General features: G+C 42.0%; 1 protein-coding gene across 3 annotated transcripts in view; it reads right to left on the bottom strand.

Moving 5' to 3' along the window:
- Positions 1 to 5,104, bottom strand: part of GNG2 (G protein subunit gamma 2) — a 121,541-nt gene extending 116,437 nt beyond the window's left edge. The window contains exon 1 of one of the 3 annotated variants that reach the window (XM_070469128.1): positions 4,749 to 5,104. In XM_070469128.1, the coding sequence (XP_070325229.1) occupies positions 4,749 to 4,950 (202 nt within the window). In that variant the 5' untranslated portion in view covers positions 4,951 to 5,104. The remainder of the gene's footprint in view (positions 1 to 4,748) is intronic. The other 2 variants (XM_070469129.1, XM_020887008.2) reach the window with 2 other exon arrangements.
- Positions 5,105 to 21,082: the final 15,978 nt, after the last annotated feature.

Here is a 21,082-nt window from a genome sequence, read left to right as displayed (position 1 = left end):
AAAGTGACAAAGTATAATGACTTTCTCTAAATCTTTTCTCTATGATGGAGGAAAGTAAAATGGAAATTGAATTGAGAAATGTATTAATCAACTGTGCAGTGCCAGAAAGGTAAATTCTGGGTCTATTTTGTAATCCATCATTGAGGGGGTGATACAGGATAGGTTTGTCCACAGGTAGTTTTTAGCTCTACCATTCATTCCATGATGTCCTAGCCTAGACTGGGACAAACACTTAACCCAGCGCTGTAATTCCCCTCTCCCATCTGGGTCTAGTAAAGCCAGTCATAGGTCTTCCCAGTAACTGTAGAATCAATAGATTTGCAAATTTTAAGAAGTTGGGGGCCATTATCCAACCTCTCAGTACACACACAGAGTGTATTACAAAAAATTAACATACACATTAACAGACAATCTTTCAGGAGCTCTTCAAACCATTCAAGGTCAACATCTTCAACCACACCATCTCAGGTTATCATTGCTGTTCATCAGAGTCCTCCCTAATCATTCTGCTCAGATGTCCTCAGCCCCATCCATACCCTGCCTCTCTGGTTTTGGAATAGAGAGTGAAATGTGTGGTGGAGAATGAAACACAGGGTTCTTTATTTTAAGATGTGAAATGTGGATTAGGATCACATTTCGTCAGTAGAAACTTCTCTCAGAGTCTGTTGTTGTTTAACTACTATAGCCCCTTTCCAAGATTAACCCTCTCTATTAGAAAAAGTTTGAGAAAAATTTAGCACTGTAATTGAACTTGCTGCCTGTTGGGCACTTTTCTCTCCTGAAGCTAATGTATAGAGACTAGAACTAGAAGTGACAGGTCCCTCCTGCCTCCTTTGAGGCAGCCTAGCCAGCAGGATCACTGGTCTACAATAAGGGTTTGAATTTCACTATCCAGTTCTTGATGTTACCAATTATGAGGATCTATGTAGATCTTCTTTCTCCTTTCCAGTTTAAAAGTTACTTTTGAGAGAAGTGCTTCACTTGGGTGGGGGTAATATTGGTGCATACAAGAGATTAAACACAAATATTACAGTCATGATCTTTCTGACACACCATGTTAAGAGATGCCACCATTTAAATGCATCTCCTTTAAAACAACCCAATTTAAAAAACTGGGTAAAGGACTTGAACAAACATTTCTCTACAGAAGACAACAAATCACCAATATGCACATGAAAAGACATTCAACAACACTAATCCTCAGAGCAATGTGAACTGGGACCCTAATGTACTGCAATGGAAATACGTTGAGCCTGTTACATTGTGGTGCCTGCTTAGTTGTGTCTGACTCTTTGTGACCCCATGGACTGTAGCTGCCAGGCTCCTCTGTCCATGGAATTCCCCAGGCAAGAATACTAGAGTGGGTTGCAATTTCCTCCTCCAGGGGATCTTCCTGACCCAGGAATTGAACCCTCCTCTCCTGTGTCTCCCGCATTGGCAGGCGATTTCTTTACCACTGGTGTCACCATAATTGCTATGGAAAACAGTATAGCCATTCTTCAAAAATTAAACACAGTTACCATATAAGACAGCATTTAACCCTTCTGGGCACCAAAAAAGAAGTGAAAGTAGGGACTCACAGAGATGTTTGTACACCCATGATCATAGCAGGATTAGTCACAAAAGCAAAAACAAGGAAGTAACCATAGTGTCCATCAATAGATTAATAGATTAGAAAATATAACATATACATAAGATGGAATATTATTCAGCCTAAACAAGGCATAAAATTACAACATATGTCACAACATGGATGAACCTCTAAGACATTTTGGTAAATGAATTAAGCCACACAAAAGGACAAATACCACATGACTCCACTTATATGAGGTACCTAGAGTAGTCAGATTCATGAAAAGAAGGTAGAATAGTGGTTGCTAGGGGGAGGAGGGAATGGGAAATTACAGTTTAGTGCAACAGATTTTCAGTTTGAGAACATGAAAATGCTCTGGCGATGAATGGTGGTGATGGTTACAACAATGTCAACATACTTAATGCCACAGAATGGCATACTTAAAAATGGTTAAAGTGGGAAATTTTATGTTTTATATATATATTTAACTACAATTAAAAAAATGTCTCCTGGAATCTTTGAGATAGTGGCAAAGATTAAGAATAGACTAACTTTTCCTGATGTAGGAGATAAAAGGACATGAGTACCTACTATGTACCTGACAGGCACTCACAAATCATACACAAAAGCAAAAACCAAATAAAACCATAACACGACAAACAACGATGAAAAAATACCTTGATTATTAACCCTTCTTTACTGCGAAGAAAGCAAGGTTCATAAATTAACGTACAAGGTCAAGGAGTAAGAACTAGTGGTAGTATTCAAAGGCAAATTTGCCTGCCTCTTGAAGCCTGTGTTCTTTTCACTCCACCATGCTGTTTTCTGCTCCCACAGTTGTCTTTGAAGAGGCTTTGTGCTTTGACTATAGAGCTTTTATACTTAAAAGTTGAGCCTGCCTTCTGAAGTACGCTAAAAAAGTCAGTCAACCAAATGCATTCACTAGAAGCCCACCATGAGGCCCAGGACTGGCCAGGAAATAATGCGGTTGTGTTTCCACTCTGCCATTAGCCATATGGCAGGGGAAAAAACACACACACACAATTAAAATTTCAGTGTCGGCTGACTCTAAACACTCTGGACAAAAGCAGTATGTCTTTTTATATTCTGTATGGCCAGAAGAAGTGGATATAGTCCCATTTTACAGGCTAAGAGTTTCTTCATCTTTTTCCTAAACCTCCTACCATCATAGTTACTGATCTGCTGTTACTCATTCATGTTGTGCTTCAAGCTGGAATTTAACAATTAAGAAAATGTCTTGGGCTATGCAAAAATAGGCATATCTTGTTCAACGTCTTTTTAAAAGAGAGCAGGGGGTTTCTGGACTCCCCTGTGCCTATGACCTAAGGTTTCATTTTCTTCCTCTTTTATGAAACACAGACAGAAGTAAGGCAGATTGTCTTCACATCCCCACACAAAGCAGGGTGTTGGCATTACCTAGTGAATCCAGACTGTAGATGAGTAAGTACAAGAGGGTGAGTCCCATTTTCATTCATATAGCCCAGACTCCCAACTTTCCATTTCATGACAGCTCGAGCATACAGCTCCAGTTAGGGGCATTCTGGATCCAAGATCCACCCAAGATCTCTTCTTTGGGAAGATGATCTTTATATATTTTACTCTAGGAGACATACAGGAACTGGAGCCATGGAATACGTGGCATGACTTGTTTTGCCCACAGGTTTGGTTAAATTCAACAGATCTGTCAGGGGAGCTCCATGGTTTCAACACCAGTAATACATTGCCTGTTAGTCATCAAAAATAAGCTCAGAAAATTAGACATTTTCTTCCTTAAGGACCCAAAAATTCTTATTTCTGAAATGTGCTGATACCCTACATATTTTGAGAAGCCAAATCAACTTCATAAATATGACATTAAAAGAAACTTCACAATTGAGAATAATGATAAAAAAGGAAGCATATACACTCTCCATGGCATACTTAGTATTTAAAACCCACATTTAAAAAATTTATGAGTGTCTAAATATGACCTTTTTATTATTTTTACCCCACTATAAGCAGTTCTTTCTTTCCTTTGAAAATGTATCTCCTTTCATTCTAAAAATGCAAGACAAAACATTGTTATCAATGATCATTTATTGCTTAACCATACTTCTTATTGGAGACAAAGGTTAATTTTTAAAATCAGGCTATGTTGGGATATTAAACTCTTCCTCCTACATACCCTGCGAAAAGAATCTCACAATTTCATTTCTAATCCGTTAGACCTATTTACTGCACTTGTATGTATCATTCACAAATATGAACAAGCCATGGCCACAGACTCCTAGTAAGAAGACCCACTGCTCAAGAAAATCAAAGAATAAAAATCACATTCTGATTTCACTATTTTGTCCATGCACAGCATATGCAGGTAAGGAAACAACTCCGGCAACACTTTAACATGTTGTCCCTCACTGAAGCTAATGTGTACCTTGACCTAGAGCCGAATAAAATCTATATAAACATAAAATCCATATATACACTCCTATCTGATTCTAGACAAATTAAACTCGCCCTACTCCTTTGAGAAAGGATGCAACTTTGGGATAAGACCCGCTGGCAACTGATAGCTGTTTCTAGGGTTATCCTGAGAGCAGCTGCAGAGCGCAGAGAGAGGAAGACACCGTGTTTTAAATGGTAAATACTGCCCCTCACATACGCAATTCCAGCCTTTGTTGGCAAATTCTGAGTATAAAAGGATTTACCCTCCCCAACCAAACAACATAAATAGCCAAATCACAATCCTTATGCTGCAAAACAGACCACTCCAGTGCTCTGTGTAAGAAAGATAATGCAATTAACATTTTACACCACTTACACCCCTGAAACAGGACTGCGACGCTCAGATGGTCAGCCCACAGCTTCACAGCCCCCATTGATTTCGCCTGGGCTCTGCTTTTCTTATAAGAGACCTCTGCAAACAGCTTCTTAATATTTAGCGTGTTTTCCTGATGAGTCACGGAAGCTAAACACTAATGAGGAATATTTTTTCAAACCAAGGTGTCACAAATTTGGTCCTTCTCAAAAGTCCTCCTAACAGAACCCATCCTGATCATTTCCTCCCATCCCCGAACAGTGTGCCTTTCTTCCCTTCGAAATCTGCCCTTAAAACCGCTGGCGGTGGTCATTTTTCTCACTTAACAAGGAGCAACACGAAAAGCGTTTCCTTTACCTTGGCTCCCGAGGCCGGTCCGAGCAGAGTGGCTCTCCTCCGCCCTCCGCGCCGCTGAGTGCAGGCGAGCTCCGGCGCAGCCCGCCCAGCCCAGCCCCGCAGTAGTAGGAGCAGCCCACTGCGCGGCAGCCGCTGTGAGTATGTGTAGCAGCAGCGCCTGCCGCCCAGGGACTAGTCCCCACCCAGCTTTGTCTTCAATCATCGGTCTTTCTACAGGAAGCCGCGCATCTCCCACTTCCTCCTCTAGCTTACTGTGAGCTGCTTACTTCTTTCCCTCTCCTTCCATTTCGGGGCTCACTGGAGCCCTTTCCCTCCCTCTGGCCGATGTGACTAGAATCCTCTTCCCCCTTTTGTTCCAGGTCCCTTTGGCCCTGTCTGTCCCTTCCTCCCCCTCATTCCCTCAAGCTTTCGGCCCCCTTCCCCGCACGCAGTCTGCTTTCTTAGCTGGAACTTGGTTTGTTGCTGCTGCTGCTGTCGTGCTGAGGGGTCCGCACCCCTGACCACATTCTGCCCCCGAGATCCAGTGCCAGCCTCCATGGCTTATCCTGATTTACTGGGGTCCCTACCAAGCCAGTGAGCTGGGAGCTTGCAGCTTCTTGCTGAAACACTTCTCTCTGTGGCCAACATTCCCGATGCTTCATTTCTCCAAGGCCCCACTACCATTGATCTCTGATTTAACCCACATGCTCAGAAAAGAACGGCCCTAATATGTATTTTTGTGGGGCACAGGAGATAAGCCAAGTCCTGAAATGCTACCTGTGACCTAGTAGTGAAGACGTATTCCCTGAAAGATTCTCAGTAGTGGAAAGGAACGAGGTGGGGCTGAATGCTGAATCTTCTCACCCCAGAAAGAGCCCTCTGCCCTACACTCCAGGACTAAAAGGACCCTCAGCATTCTCTTGGCCTTTCCCTTCACTTTAGGAGGTGGTGGAGTGTTAGCAATAAGGGGAGAGACTGCAGGCAGTCTGCCCACCAGTATTTGAGTCCAAGCTGTCATTACTGGCTATGAACTTGGGCAAATTATTTAACCTCTACGTGCCTCAGTTTCCTTATATGCAAAAATAGAGGTGATTAAAGTGACACCCCATGGCACTAGTGGTAAAGAATCCACCTGCTGATGCAGGAGACTCAAGAGATGCAAGTTCAATCCCTGGGTCAGGAAGATCCCCTGGAGGAGGGCATGGCAACCCACTCCAGTGTTCTTGCCTGGAGAATCCCATGAAGAGAGGAGCCTGTCGGGCTACAGTCCATAGGGTTACAAAGAGTCGGGCAGGACTGAAACAACGGAGCACAGAGTCACACCCCACAGCAGTAATTTGAGGATTAAATGAAATGATGCACAAAATGATAATAATATTTTCCTAAAACATAAGATGTGTTTGACATATAAGAGCTCTTTTTGTTTTTGTTTTAGCTCAGAGATGGTGAGTGACTTTAGCAGTCAGCAGCCAAACCAGGACCAGCACTTGGCTTCCTGATTCCCCATGGTTAGTATATTCACCACTAAACCTCAATGCTCTTGGGGCTCTGAATTTATTCATCTTGTGAGTCATTGTTCCTCATTATGAACACAAGGTGCTTTGGGGAAGCTACAAATTAAATACAGGCTGAGGATAGGGGAGGGGGGAGTCCTTCTAGTGTCCAGGCAACAGTTAAGAAACCTCTCCTCAAGAATCAGTGCTTGGAAGCTATTATTCCTGGGCAACAGAGTAAATTCTCAACTCTACATTTTAACCCAGCCTTGCCTTACCCCTCTAGCAAGTAAACTAACAAGGAACATTGGAAAACTAGGGCTGATGCAGGATAACTCTATCATCAGGGAAGTCACCACGTGAGCCTTCCTATCCCACCTAGAGGACCACAGCACATTAGCCTGGAAGATACAAAATTCAGTTTCTATGAAATGTTCTGAGACAGTCCCCAGGATACTCTTTGTTTTGATTTGATATTCCATGAATAAGAGTTTGCTTATTTCTACCTAGAAATCTTCTATCAGAAAGGACCCTGAAATCAACTCATTAACATCAGAAAATTATGAATGGATTGTTTCAAGGTTTTAAATGGGGAACTACTTTTGAACCACCAGTAACCAGAATTGTAGCAGGAGAGGATTGCATTAAATCCCCACAGCCTCCTATAGCCCAATGATCAGACAGAGACTACCTCCAAGTCAGGAATCTTGGTGCCAAAGGTTATTGGAAGCTTTTAAATGAAAATTTAAATATATATGATATCAAGTCTAAGAAGAATGAGAAGCACAAGTATGAATGGTTGGAGAGATTTTGAAACAAATCTTTGGTCAATTTTAAACTAGCAGTGAATGCTGGCATGAACTCTGGATTCAAACAGGTCTCTTTTTCTTAGTGTTGCTTAAATCATCTCTCCCACCCTTCTCACTTTCTCTCTCCTAACCATGAGAGTAGCTGGTCCTCATCTTTATGTCTACAGAGGGAAATCTCTTTCAGACACTAAAGCCTCTAGGAATTTGGCCTTCTGCCTTCTGATCAGTTCTTCCATCTCTGGCCTCAAGACAGTGGGTTAACCTGTCCATTGCTAGAAAGTAGTAACCAATCTCTGTTCAAAGCTAAAAACTAGATTTTAAGATCTTTTTCTGTCATTAATCTCATTGCTTTCAATGGATTCTAATAGCTTCTTTTTCTGGAGAGAAAGAAAAATGGGGTATAGGTGGGTCAAGAGAGATGAACCTAGTTCAGAGCTCTTAACACAATCATGGGAAATACATCTGCAAGGTGTCCATTTCTTAGGAGATACAATTACATCTCACAATGACTGGTTCACACCATCAGTAAATGACCATGAGCCTATACATAAGACGGAAGCCTCTAAAAATGCTTCAACGGTCATCAGTGGCTCTGTTTGTAGGCACGGATACCTTGTACTTTTCACACTTACTTGGCAGAGAAGGTGGTCAGGAGGCCATGATTTTGGCCTGTTATCTCTACTGTGTTATTGAGCATTCTAGCTGGATGCTCCTTGGAGTTCTTTAATATCAACATTTCCCAGATTATGTACATTGCCTCATCCAAAGCTTGTTCCTCTTTCTATATTCTCTATTTCATGGAGTGAGGAATACAAACCAGTTGCCCTCAGCAGGAATATAAGAACAATGCCAGAACCATCTGTCTTTTCAACCCTAAGTCTGGTTTTAAAGTTCCTCATCCTTCATACCCACCATGAAACTAGTTCTTCAACCAAACTCCTCCTGTCTATTACCGGGGGCAACAATGCTTTGGTTTTCCCTAGATGACTGCAATGCTTTAATTTTTGTCCCCCTACCTTCAGTCTCTCTTCTAAGCCATACTCATTAGAAGTACATCTCTAAAATGAAGAGGTGAGCAAGTCACAGTCCTGCTATAATTTTTCAGAATCTCTCTTTCTCATTGCTTGCAGGATACAAATCTTAATTCTTTTGCATGGCACAGTAGGCCTCTTTTAATGGCACCCACCTCCATCCCAACCTTATTAGCTAACTAGTTACAATCTGATCCACATTCATGGCTTCTCCTGGGGTCATGCTCGTCTCTCCTCCACATCTTAGCACATGCTCTTCCTTTCACCAGAAGCCCTTATTCTTTCCTCCATTTTGTCTGCTGGTGACTCGCACCTACCCCTGTAAACTCAGCTTCTCGCAGAAGCCTCCCCTTACCATGTAAGCAGGGCTATCTTCCTTGCCTCATGAGCACAGGGCCTAGCCTCTGTTTCCATAACAGCACTAACTGCAGTGTTTTAATGAGTTATGAAAGTCCACCTCACTCATCAATATTAGCCCTAAAGGCTAGGGCCATGGTCCATTCATTTTCACTTGTCACATAGCAGGTACTTAACAGATGCTTGTGTAATGAAAGAACATCATTGGCAGAGATTCCAAAAGTGCTCTTGTTTTCTTTTGGGTGCATGGGGGAGAGGGGAAAAGGAAGTTTCTGATTTGAGAAGTTGATCATGGGGTAAGAAACAAGAATCCCTCTACGGTTTTTTTTTTCCCCCAAATTGTCTGCAGAAAGCCAACATACATATATTCTGAATATTTGTACTCTATGTAACCCTGAAGAATCTGGGGTAACTCCTGGTATCATTTCTGCACTGAATTGCTTATAAAGAAGCACAGTCTGGCAATGAAAATGTAATTTAGAAAATAAATTTTAAAAAGAAGCAGGGAAAAAAAAAAAGAAAAAAAAGCTATTCTTTACTTGCGTTTCTGGAAAAACTTAAAAGAGACTAATTTATAAGCCAGAAACCCTTGTCACATTCCCTCCTGCATTTTCTGACTTGCCAACGCACAGCTGTCCCAGAGCACCTCACTCTTCAAACCCCCCTCTAATCTCATTCAGTACTATTCCTCCGTCTGTCCTCTCCCTTCGCCTTCCCCAACTATTTCTTTACTCTTCTGCTTGACTTGCCTTCTCTGGCTAAGCCCTCTCTGCTTTTCCGTCCATGTCTCAGTCTGGGTCTGTCTCCCCTTCCTTAGTCTGTTGTTTTAGGAAGGAACCAGAAACTACCAACAGTGCAGTTCCTGGAGGGCATGTGTGGGCTGAGCTGGAGAGGGAAAAGCAAAACGGGAATAAGAAGGTGAATTTGTATGTTAACAAATCCTGTCCACTTATATGCACCAATGGTACACTTAATGGTTTAATTTTGGTGCTGAATAATAAGAATACATAAATGAATCATTCAGCATTATCTTATCATAGAAAATCCAGAATTCCAGGCATTTCTTGGATTAACTGGAAGAACAGAAGTCTCTCTAAAGGCTTTTTTTTTTTTTTTTTTAAAAGGCATAATCAGGATCTGATCTGTGTATCACATGGTCATTCCTTCCCCCAAGACATCTGAGCCTACCCCAGCTGCTAGGAGCCAAGGAGACGAATCGTATTAGGTTCATAGAGAGTCAGGGGTCAGGGTGGGTAGAACTAATGTTTCTTGAGAGAGTGGCTGACCCTCACAAATGGGACATGTTGGTCTCTGCAGTGAATCCCAGCCCAAAAGTTAATAGGACAAGGGGTTTGCCGAGGGATGGCCACCTCCTCTTCCTCCAGAGAAGCATGAATTCTCCTTTCCCTTGCACTGGGCAGGGCTAAATGCTCCCCGATTTTCCCCTCAAGTTGCCTGACATGTCACCATGACTGAACCCATTTGGGTTGTTAACTCAAGTGTCTATATGTTTGTACTACATACAGTCCTGGGGTGGTTGACAGGGATCCATGAGTTTAAGAAATGAAAAGATTGAGGGCAAGAGGAGAAGGGGGCAACAGAGGATGAGATGGCTGGGTGGCATCACTGACTCAGTAGACATGAGTTTGAGCAAACTCCAGGAGACAGTGAAGGACAGGGAAGCCTGGCGTGCTGTAGTTCATGGGTCACAAAGAATCAGACACGACTGAGGACAGAACAACAGCTACAACAAATACAAGTGTTGATGGGAAGGGAAGGCTAGAGGGTGTGGCTCAGAGGCCAAAGATAGATGGGAGCTGAGGGGGACTGGAGGGGGGCTAATGGTGAAGCAGGAGGTCTTGTTGAAGAAGACACGGGGTGTGAATGGACAATGGCAGGAAGCAGGCAAGAGATGGGGAAGTAGTCAGAGCTGGAAGCAGGCAAGAAAGAGCCATACAGCCATAAAGGCCTGGCTGCAGATGCAAACAGCTGTGCATAAGGAGTGCTTGGCCAGCGAAAGTAGGGACAAAGGCCAGATACTCCCTGAGTGGATGTTGCCTGCTTCATGTCTTCCCAGAAGCAGAAAATGTTTCAAACCCTCCGCCAGTGGAAAGTAGAGCTGGGCTGTCCATCAGGGTGATGAAAGAGTTTAAACCAAATGCATTCTTACCATAAAAACAAAGTATGATTCTTCAAAATACAACTCATCCCCTCTAAAAAGTCTCTGAAGAAACACAGAAAAGCAGAAACAGCAGGAAACAAGCAACAAGATCAAGAGGAGGAGTCAGCAACCAAGTATGGCAGAGGTTAGAGAACCCTGTACACGAGCAAAGCCTGGGAAAAACAAGCCTTTGAAAAGGTCAGAATTAAAGGATACGAACCAGGGAGATTAATATCATACAAGTAAATCATTTTGAAGTATCTTGAAAGAAAAGCTATACGATAATAACTCCAATAATTTGCAGACAAGGCAGAAGGGCAAGATTTGATTCTTCTCTGCCAAATGCGTTGTCAGACAGGATGATCTATTTGGATGGTAAATAAGCTGGCAAAAGGCTGGACAATAAAAGATGTTTAAGGACCTTCTGTCATTGTGTTTTAGGTGATTTCCCTATTGCAAAGAACATTCACAGGTTTGCTTATGACCTTGGTCTCCCCAGCTCTAGTTTTCTCCTAAGTCTTAAGTTTCTCACCTTGGATTTTCCTGTGATAGAATTTCAGAAACATAACCATAGGAGGTGAGGAGAGCATTGTGATATTGAGTGCTGGGTGGTGAATCTGTCTCTGCTCTTAAGTCCACTGGAGGCTAATTAGACTGAGTGCTTCCTGAGGGCAGGGCTGTGTCTCTGCTCTCTCTAAACTGTGTGCGCTCAGGACAAGCTGGTTAACTTTAAGTGAATTGAAACCATTAGGTCCCGTGGAAGAAAGTTATGAGTACTACTGACTACTTTTAAGATGCAAGAGCATACATTTTACAAAATTCTAAGAAAATGAACAAACAGACCACCAAGGCTGCTTAAAATATGACTCAAAATGTCCTTGGGAATCAGAAATTGAGAAGAGGATGTGGCAAGGAGGAAAATGTGCTATTGATATTGAAACAGGAAAGACCCTGAAGTTACCAACCAAGTAAGAATCTTAAATCAGGAAGCAATATCTGTTGTTTACTAAGATGATAATGAAGTCTCAGTATATGTAAAAAGCTCTTATGAAGGTTTGTCAGTTGATGGCTTTTTTTACAATTTGTAAACCTGGAAGGTGCCTTTTCAGTAATGTGAAGAATTTGCTATAACTTCCAATGAAATGTTACAACAATTATTTCAGTTACTTCTGTAAGAAGTTATTCAACATTCTTTAAGTATTACTTGTATGATTACACAGGTAATTTCAACAGAAGGGAATTGCATGGTGTATAATAAATTTGAAAATCTCAAATGACTGACTTGGCAAACGTAGTCAATAAATAAGATTTCTTAGCAAATTACTACTTTTACTTGTACAATTTTCTAAAAGGAAATGGCTGGGTTAGTTGTTACCCTGCTCCTCCACAAATCCCCTATTGCTTATCCTGGTTATAGCTCTTATCACACTGTATTGTCCTTGCATGTTCCCCTTCTTCTATCCTCCACCATGTGTGAAATTCTAGAACACACAGGTCATGTCCTACTCATGCTGTGTCTCTAATAAATGCTCAGTACATAGCCATAATAGGTGCACAATAAATATTTGTTGCATTTATGGGTAAAGTCAAAAGCATTTTGAGGTACAGAGATTAATTTTAGGAGGAAGATTATAAGCAAACATCTGTAGTTTTATTTATAATTAAAAAGAAAATTACATCCTGGGACTTCCCTGGCAGTCCAGTGGTTAAGAATCCATGCTTCCACCCCAGGGGTCCCAGGTTTGATCCCTGGTCAGGGAACTAAGATCCCACATGTCTCAGCACAGCCAGAAAAAATTCCTATAGTATCATGTTAGGAAGCAAGTTTATCATTATTTGCACATTGCCATTAATGGTTTTGTTTTCAAGTGGAAAGACTGGGTTACTTACTCAAGACCAGTAGTTGCCATTGATTCCTTCCCAGCACAAAATAGTGAAATTGATTAGACCACAGCCAAGCCATCTGTTTGCTATTAAACATTTACAGACATTCCCCCCTAACCTTCCACCATCAAATTTCTGCATCTAGAAAGTAGAGTTATATTATCTGAAAACTGACAGCATAAATATGACTAAAAAAAAAAAAAAACCCCACCAATACCTTATAAACACACTTGGTACTCTGATATAAGCATGGAAAACTACATGACCTGAGTTTTACTTAGGGATTACATACATCAATGGTTTTACATCTGAACAAAGTGGCAACAATAACCTCAACTAATATAGTCAAGGAGGAAAAAAGTTGTACTTGCCCATAGATGGACTATACAGTCCATGGAATTCTCCAGGCCAGAATACTGGAGTAAGTAGCTGTTTCTTCTCTAGCAGATCTTCGCAACCCAGGAATCGAACTGGGGTCTCCTGCATTGAAGGTAGATTCTTTACCGACTGAGCTACCAGGGAAGCCCTTAGCTGAGGGGACACCATTAGAGAAAAATGAGATTTCAAGGAAGAAATTAACATGTCCAGAATGAATGGGTTTTCAAGACAAACTCCCATTTTATTCTGGAATAATAATCTAAGGAAATTCTTCAAAGTCCCACCATTTACAGCACTCATTGGATGGGAAAATAAAAACACCTTTCTACCCCTAAATTTCTAGAGTGATAACTGTTTGCTTATCTTGAGGGCACCTGATATACAGTGAGCATTCACTAAAAAAATCATTAAATGAATGAATGGATTTTATAAGAATTACTCATTATTTATATTATAATATATGTAAATGATGAGGTTTATGAAATAGCAGCACACTCTAACCAACTGAGTTGGCAGCCAGGATTAGGTTTAGTATTAACAAGAGATGAAAGCTGCCGATTCTGGTATGGATGGTGAAACAAGGTGTACTGAATTATGAGTAAATGCTTCTGTGTAGATGTTGTGTGGAATGATAACGTGTGTACACATGACATCAAATCATGTCTTTTTACCACTTCACTACTCCTCCACTCCAAGGGAAGCTGCTTTAAGACATAAGGGATTAGTTTCTCCCACTTCGTTTCTGGAAAGGTATTAATAATACACTCTGTAGGGCTGCTAGAGGAGAAAAGCCATCCTCCACCCATCCTAGATTTGGGCAGAGAGTTCCTAGGGCTGCCTACTTCTCCTCCTCATGGTCAGGCAGTGGAGAAAATATCGTGAACATGGGCTCCAGGGGGCCCAGGAGAAATGTTCTCTGCTTGCAACCTGTTCTCTTTGGACCCTCGGTAACCAGAGGCCAGCGATTTCTTTAGCCTCATAGGTGCCACAAAAGTCCCCACAGGTGCCCTTAGCAGGTTTCAGGAATAAACAGAAGAGGGGAAAACAAGGGGGAAAGATTAAGAGAGAAGGGTTTATTTTTCTTATGGGAGCCATTTTTAAAAATAAGACTTCTAAAAACAGAACTCAACTGAGAGCCAAATAAATAAAAGACAATGTAACTTATTTTTAAGAGAAAAAAAAAAATAGATGAAAACTTGACTGTAAAAGGAAGGGAAAAATATCACCACCAACAGATGAAGAGGAAGAAAGGACCAAGAAGCAACTGTGTTGCTTGTAAGACTCCCAGAGGCAAATTCTAATTCACTGAACAGGATCCTTTGGGCAAGGGAGGGTGGGCGAGGGGCTGGGGGCAAAATAAACTTTTAGTTTAAAAAACGTGGGCATGTCACTAGAATCGGTTAATAAAAAATATTTATTTTTTATCTCAAATTGGGTATAATTTATACATTCAAACACACAAGTATTTATTGGAAGCTTACTAGGTGCCAGCCAGTTTATATGATAGTAAGGGAATCAAAAAATAAAAACAAACAAATAATTATTTGGTATGTCAGGTAGCTTTGTCTAGTGGAGAAAAATAACAAAGGCGAACAGAGTGGCAGGACTGTATACAATATCTTAAGTGGGATGGTCAGGAAGGTTGCTGATTAGTCCCTGATTTCCACATTTTATCCATTCCTTTCAATTCATTCTCTGCCCTCTTTGCTGTGTTCTGTGCCCAGTGGTATCTCTGAGATGGCCCCAATTATTCTTGGCTCCTGCTATTCACAACTGGTGTGGTCTCATCCCACAGGTGGATCTATGGGACCAAGATGACAATGTGTGATTTCCCAGGCTGGGTTGTAAAAGGCTCTCAGCTTCCACTGTGGGCTCTTGGATCACTCACTCTGGGGGAAGCCAGGTACCATGTCAGGTACCATGTTATGAGGACACTCAGCCATGTGGAGGCCCCTGTGGGGGCAAGATTTTAGGCCTCCTGCCAAAAATGAGCAACAGTTTGCCAGTCACGTTAAATGAGCCACCTCGGAAACAAATCTTCCACTCCAGTGTGCTGTGTGTATGTGTATGCTAAGTCACTTCAGTTGTGTCCAACTCTTTGTGACCCTGTGGACCATAGCCCACCAGGCTCCTCTGTCCATGGGAAGTCCCCTTCCATTCAGGACAAGCCTTCAAAAAACTGACATCTTGACTGCAACCTCATATGAGACCTGGGGCTGGAAGCACCAAGATAAGCTGCTTCCAAATTCCTGACTGACAGAAACTGGAAGGGATTAATAAATGTTTATTGTTTCAAGCCTCGTGCTTTGGGGTAATTTGTGACGCAACAATAGAAAAGTTGTATAGTACCCAACAGCCTTGGACTCTGGTTTCCAGCTGTGTTTGGCCAACGCACAGAAGGTAAGGCGAGTGTGTCTATTCCTCCACATTCTGCTCTGGTCCGAGTTTCCTCCCACAGTCACCACAGCTCCCTCTGGGCAGCCCCAAGGGCCTCCAGAACTGCAGCTCTCAGCTCTTCTGCAACACTCTTCCTTCCCTCTGCCCCTTCAAGCCCAATCGTGGCATCAAATCTTGCTGTTGGGTTCCTTAACCATGTACACACCTCTGTACTGAGTCCCTTCATCCCCATAAGAATTGTGTGCTTTCTATTTCCTACCAAGACTTGGGCTGATACAAATGCCTCCTTGTAGGAGCCAACATTTGGAGACTTGCAGGGCTGGAGACCTCCTAAAGTAGGGGGAAGAACATTCCAGCAAATGCAGAGCCCCTAGGATGAGGGAATGTTCCATGAGGGAATGTTCCATGTGTTCAAGGAACAGCAAGAAGGTCAGCCTCAGTGGAAGAGAATCCACAAACAGGAAAGTGAAGGGGAGAGGCAGTCAGGGGCCAGGTCAGGCAGCATTCTGTGGGTTATGGTTGTGTTCTGAGTGTTAGGTACAGCTATGGGTGAGTGGGGAGTGGTTTGAACAGGGAGATGGCATGATTTGACTTGCATTATGAGACCAAGATGTAGGTAGACATAATAGAAACTCAGGCAACAGTAAGGAGAGTCTTTTAGAATTTACAAAGATGAGGAGGCTTGGGTATGATGAATAAAGGTGGTGAGATGACTGAACTCAGGTTATATTTTGAAACTATACCTGTAAGAATTTGCTGCTAAATTGAATGTGGGAGAAGTAAAATTAAGGAAGACTCTAAAGTGAAGCCTGGAGCTATTTATTGAGACAAACACAAGGGAACGTGTGTTGGGGGATGGGGGTGGGGAGAAGAGCAATTTGGAGGAAGGAGGGGTGGAAATCAAGAGTTTGTTCATTTCATTGTCAAAAGAGGAAAAGAAGAACATTCTGCTGTTTAAAAAAAGGAAGATGAGAGGTCCTCCCCTCACTTTGCAAAGGAAAGGATCTACATACATAGCGTAGCCTTTCTATCTCCTAGCCTATTAGGAGAGTGCCCTTAGAAGACTTTTAAAATCAAGTAGCGCATTCTCAACTTCAGTTATAATGTGATTGTTTCATAGGTCACTTCTGGTTCCCCAAAGAGGAGACTAGATGAATCCAAGAACCCAGTCTGTTCCTGGAGACCAGGGCCTCTGTTGTCTATTATAAAACATCATCTGACTATCGATTAAGGATTCTAATCATGCTTGTAAAAGATAATCTTATTGGTTCATCTCAAATGACTTTTTAAAAAAAATTTGAAATATGACGACCTTCAATTCCAGAAGCAGATGCGAGAGGAAACAACTTAACAGACACTTCCGTTTTTCTTGGGACAGCACCCTCTGCCCCACTTCCGCAGTTTGGGGCTCCTTTTACCTAAGAGCAGAGCTGTGCTTCCCCACCCACACTGAGACCCTAAGTCTCCTATACTGCAGTGGTTACCTGCTTTTTTTCTTTTGCAGACTGAAGCTTCAGAGAGAAGCTTGGGCAAATCAGTGTGGAGCTGGTGCTCAAAGCCCTCCCTCTACAGACTTGCTCAGAGACCAAGTCAGCACCCTGAGCTCTGAGCGCAGAAGGCAACGCCCTTGGCCTCCTTGTGATGTTTGCCTCACCCACACCCTCCTCTACAGGATGTTTTGTGATGCCAGGACACAGCTGTCTTGATGCCAACAGGCATTTGTTGTTGTTGTTGTTGTTGTGTTCATAATGACCTCTGTCTAAAAATTCTGTAGGCTTCCAGGAAGGGACACAGCGACTGTGATAAAATGGACTTCTCCTCCCTGCCCCCTCTGGTTACCATGGCAACTGTGAATGACTGATTTCCTGGTTGCCATGTAAATGCCGTGGGATCCCAGCCACTGCACCACACAAAGACGTCAGTAAGAATAGTGAGAAAACAAAAATCATATCTAAAGAGACAAAGGATTTCATCTCAAGCCTTTCTCTCACAAAAAGCAGAGGAAAGGAATCAATTGTGATAAGAAATGGTACTCTTCCTGCAGCAGGAGCATAACTCTCGCTCACTGGAGGCAAAACTAGGGGAAAAAAAGGGGAAATCCCTCATTTGTTGCCCAAGGAGTTGGCATGGTGACAGGAAGACAGATGCCATTCTCAGGTGGCTAGAACGCTTCAATAATGAGCCTGAGGCCCACTGTAAGGAAATCTGAAATATTTAACTGGGGTGGAAGAATTAAGTTAGATTGAAAATAAAACAGAAAAAAGAGGTTTCATGGACACTTTTTAGAGTTACTCTTATTTGTATAGTTTCATGATTTTAAAATTAAGATCCCAAATGCTCTAACTTGTAACACTTGTTGGATTTTTATTTCTATCCAGTAACTTTGGAGAAACAACAAAATGCAGTTATTTTTTTCTTTTTAAAAAAATTTGTAACACCCTGATAAAACCACATTCAAAAATCGATTAATGCAGATTTTGATGGTTTTCATAGCTTGGGTGTTTCCTGTCTTCAGTAATATCTACAAAGAGCTTCCCTGATAGCTCAGAAAGATAAAGAATCTGCCTGCAATGCAGGGTTGAATCCCTGGGTTGGGAAGATCCCCTGGAGAAGGAAACGGCAACTCACTCCACTACTCTTGCCTGGAAAGTCTCACGGATAGAGGAGCCTGGCGGGCTACAGTCTATGAAGTTGCAAGGATTGGACGTGACTTAGCAACTAAACCCAACCACAAAGAGCACAAGTATATAAAAAGCATGTAAAATATATTTCATACTACTCTATGTATACAAAACTAAATTTGTTGATCGTTTACTTTCTTGACTTTTCATATCTTAGATTCAAATGGTTTAAAATTAATCTTTGTTCTTTAGGAATTTTTTCTGCTTTTGACAAATTTTAAAACAAATAAAGCTTTTAAAAACCTAATCAGGCAACATTTTCATAGACTTGCTGAAACACACACATAAGTATAAATATTATTTTTAGTTTTACTATTAGTTTGCTTTACTATTAGTTTAGATTAATATGCTTTTACTAACATGCTTTACTATTAGTTATCAGTAGCTGAATCATGAAATCCCCACCCCCCCATTTTTAGCCATAAAAAAGCATGAAATCATTTCTGAATGCCTGTCTTATGGAAGGTTGGAGCTGCAATGAGCTGAAGCATGCCAAATTTTACAAATGCCAGAGAAGTGACGCTGAAGGGGTGCTCCAGGGTACAAGGTGGATAGATCCCGGCCTGGTAACTGCCATTTCTTAATACTCTTTCTGGCATTCCACTCTGCCTCATCACAAAAGCCAAACTGGGTCATAGGTGTGACACAGGGTAAAAACTTGGGGCAGGAAATTCAGAGCACACATAACTTTATAAAATCTTAGGTTCAAAATCACAGGTTCATTTGATGCAGAACTTCTCAGAGCTTTTGATATGCCAATATTGATGGTGACTGGAGAAAATAAATAGAATACAGCATAGAACAGGAAGAGGCCCTAGAGAATATGATATTCCCAAATGTATTTGACCACTGAGCCATGTCTTCACAGAGCATCTCTTGAGTTCTTCAGCAGTTCTTTGAGAAATGCTGGGCCTAATTTCTCTAACTGTGATTTAAAGACATATGGCTTTATAGGATTTAAAATGACAAGATTTTAAAAAGTGATTGGCTCCATATGATTATCTAATTTAGCCTGTAGTCAGATTCCTAAGATAGCAAGAGAAAGAAAAAAAGAATTTTATAAAAAGGATCTACAGTAAATCAGGTGACTTTCAGAATATTTACTTTAAACCTAAGGACAAGAGCACGTATTTTTCTTTTCAAGATTTTATTATAGTTTCCATAGGTCTAACAGGCAACTTTCTCTAACAATAAACTCCACAAGAGGTCCCAATTGTTTCAGTCAAATTTGTGTCAAAAGGCAAAGAGGAACAGACATCAGAGTGATGTGAGTGATACCTCTGGGGATGGGGAGCAGGGAGGAGTGGTGTCAGCTGGAAGTTGCTGTTGATTCACCTGGGAAGGAACTGCTAATGTTTAGGGTATCTTTTGGGAAAAGAGTCCTCTTCAGTGGACATTTAAGGGCTTCCATTGAACCACGCTGATTATTTGTACAATGACCCCCACCTACCAGCTGTGAGAAACAACACAGTTGTCAGCAACCTCACCACTGCTGAAGTCAATGAGAAAAGGAAACCTTTTCTACTGCTCCTTACTCTAATACTTTATGCATAAAGGGGCTATGTCAGAGAGCAGATACGCCCCCTGACCTGGTCCTGCTTGCCCTAGGGAGATGCGAAGTGACTGAAGGATTATGGGACAGAATGAAGTACCGTTAAGGGAACTTGCTGCCCAGAGGAAAGGAGAGTCAACTGCAACAAAGCTGGTAGAAGCCACTTGAAAGATAAAACAGATCCATGTTTGTACTTCGCCAGCTTGAGTGTTTTTAGACGGGCAGAGTAGCTGGAATAGCCACGTAAACCCTACTAGAACACTGATAGGGGAAATTGAGAAGAGAAAGCATAGGGAGGAGATGAATTTATTTTGCCTGGGCTTCCAGGCGAGTCTTTAGAACAGAAATAGCAGCTGAGACAGTGGATGAGGGCTGAGTAGGAGAAGGGGGACTCTTCAGGCTGAGGTCTCTGCCTGTTCAGAGTGTGATGTGGGACAGAGCCGTGAGGGACTGATACGGTGGGAACAAAAGGCCGGGGTGTGTTGGTGGAGCCCACCGTGGGTTGAAGAAGTGGGCTGGGGGCAGTTTGGGGCATTTCAACCACTGCAGGAAAAGGAAGAAGCAGAGACGAGCTTAGTCAGGGGGCTGATATGATCAGGTTAGCATTTTGGAAAAACCATTCTGTGACAATGTGGGGTTGGCTTTGAAAGAGAGTAGGGTGGAAGGCAAGAGCAGAGTAGACACACAAAATGTTCGAGTAGTTTCCACAGCACTCAACGGTCAAGTGTCTGGTGACGTCTGGGAGGAGGTAAAAGGGAGAGAGAGGAAGAAAGAAGAGGCAAGGAGTACTCTCGGGAGTACACACCCAGAGTAGATGGGCGTGCCTTCATCTATCCACTCAACAATTATTTGTTTGCATTAATATAAAAGCAATGTCTCCTTGTCCTGAAGACCTTCCCTATGATTTATAGTAAGAATGGTGTTGATTAGCAGGATTTGATATAGCTCAGCTAATTCTAACTTAACTGGGTTGTTGATCTCTTCTGCTTTATAAGAACACTGGTGGGCCTTTTACTGGAACATCTTGGTTTGCTACTTCAGTGGCACCAGGATTAGCAGCAGAGATATCAGGAGGAAGAGGAATTTATTTTTCCTGACTTCGATTCTGGCAAATACCTGTGCTCTGTGAAAAATGGTCACACATGGGCCATCCCTCTGGCAACACAGGCCAAACTGACATCTTGTTAAGTTAATTTGGACCTTGAACAGGTCCACGACTCTTCTGGTGGTGGGAACTCAGGAAGTGCCTCTCCTGTACTGGGGTGGTGAGGGGCCAGATTCTCAGCATTTTGTTTAAGTGCTCAGAGCCCCGGAGCTGCTGCCTGAGACATCCTGCCTGCCCATCACAGGGTCAGTTACTGACTTTGACAATTCTTGAGGATGCAGAAAGAAGAGATAATTAATTGCTCTGGTGAAGACCCGGGAAAGATGTTTGCTCTCTTGTCATCTTGATAAAAATAACACATATTAACATCAGATTTTTCGAAAACTTATTTGAAGGCATCAACTTCAAGATTAAAAGGTTGTAACTGTACCTTCTTTTCATGAGTCCCTGTGTCTAGACTAGATGTTATCGAGACAACTGTCTCATATCTGAACAAGCTTTTAGTGT

This window comes from Odocoileus virginianus, chromosome 6, assembly GCF_023699985.2.
Source record: "Odocoileus virginianus isolate 20LAN1187 ecotype Illinois chromosome 6, Ovbor_1.2, whole genome shotgun sequence".
Taxonomy (NCBI): domain Eukaryota; kingdom Metazoa; phylum Chordata; class Mammalia; order Artiodactyla; family Cervidae; genus Odocoileus; species Odocoileus virginianus.
The sequence above is the reverse complement of the archived record's forward strand: the minus strand, read 5'-3'. Positions and strand labels throughout refer to the sequence as shown.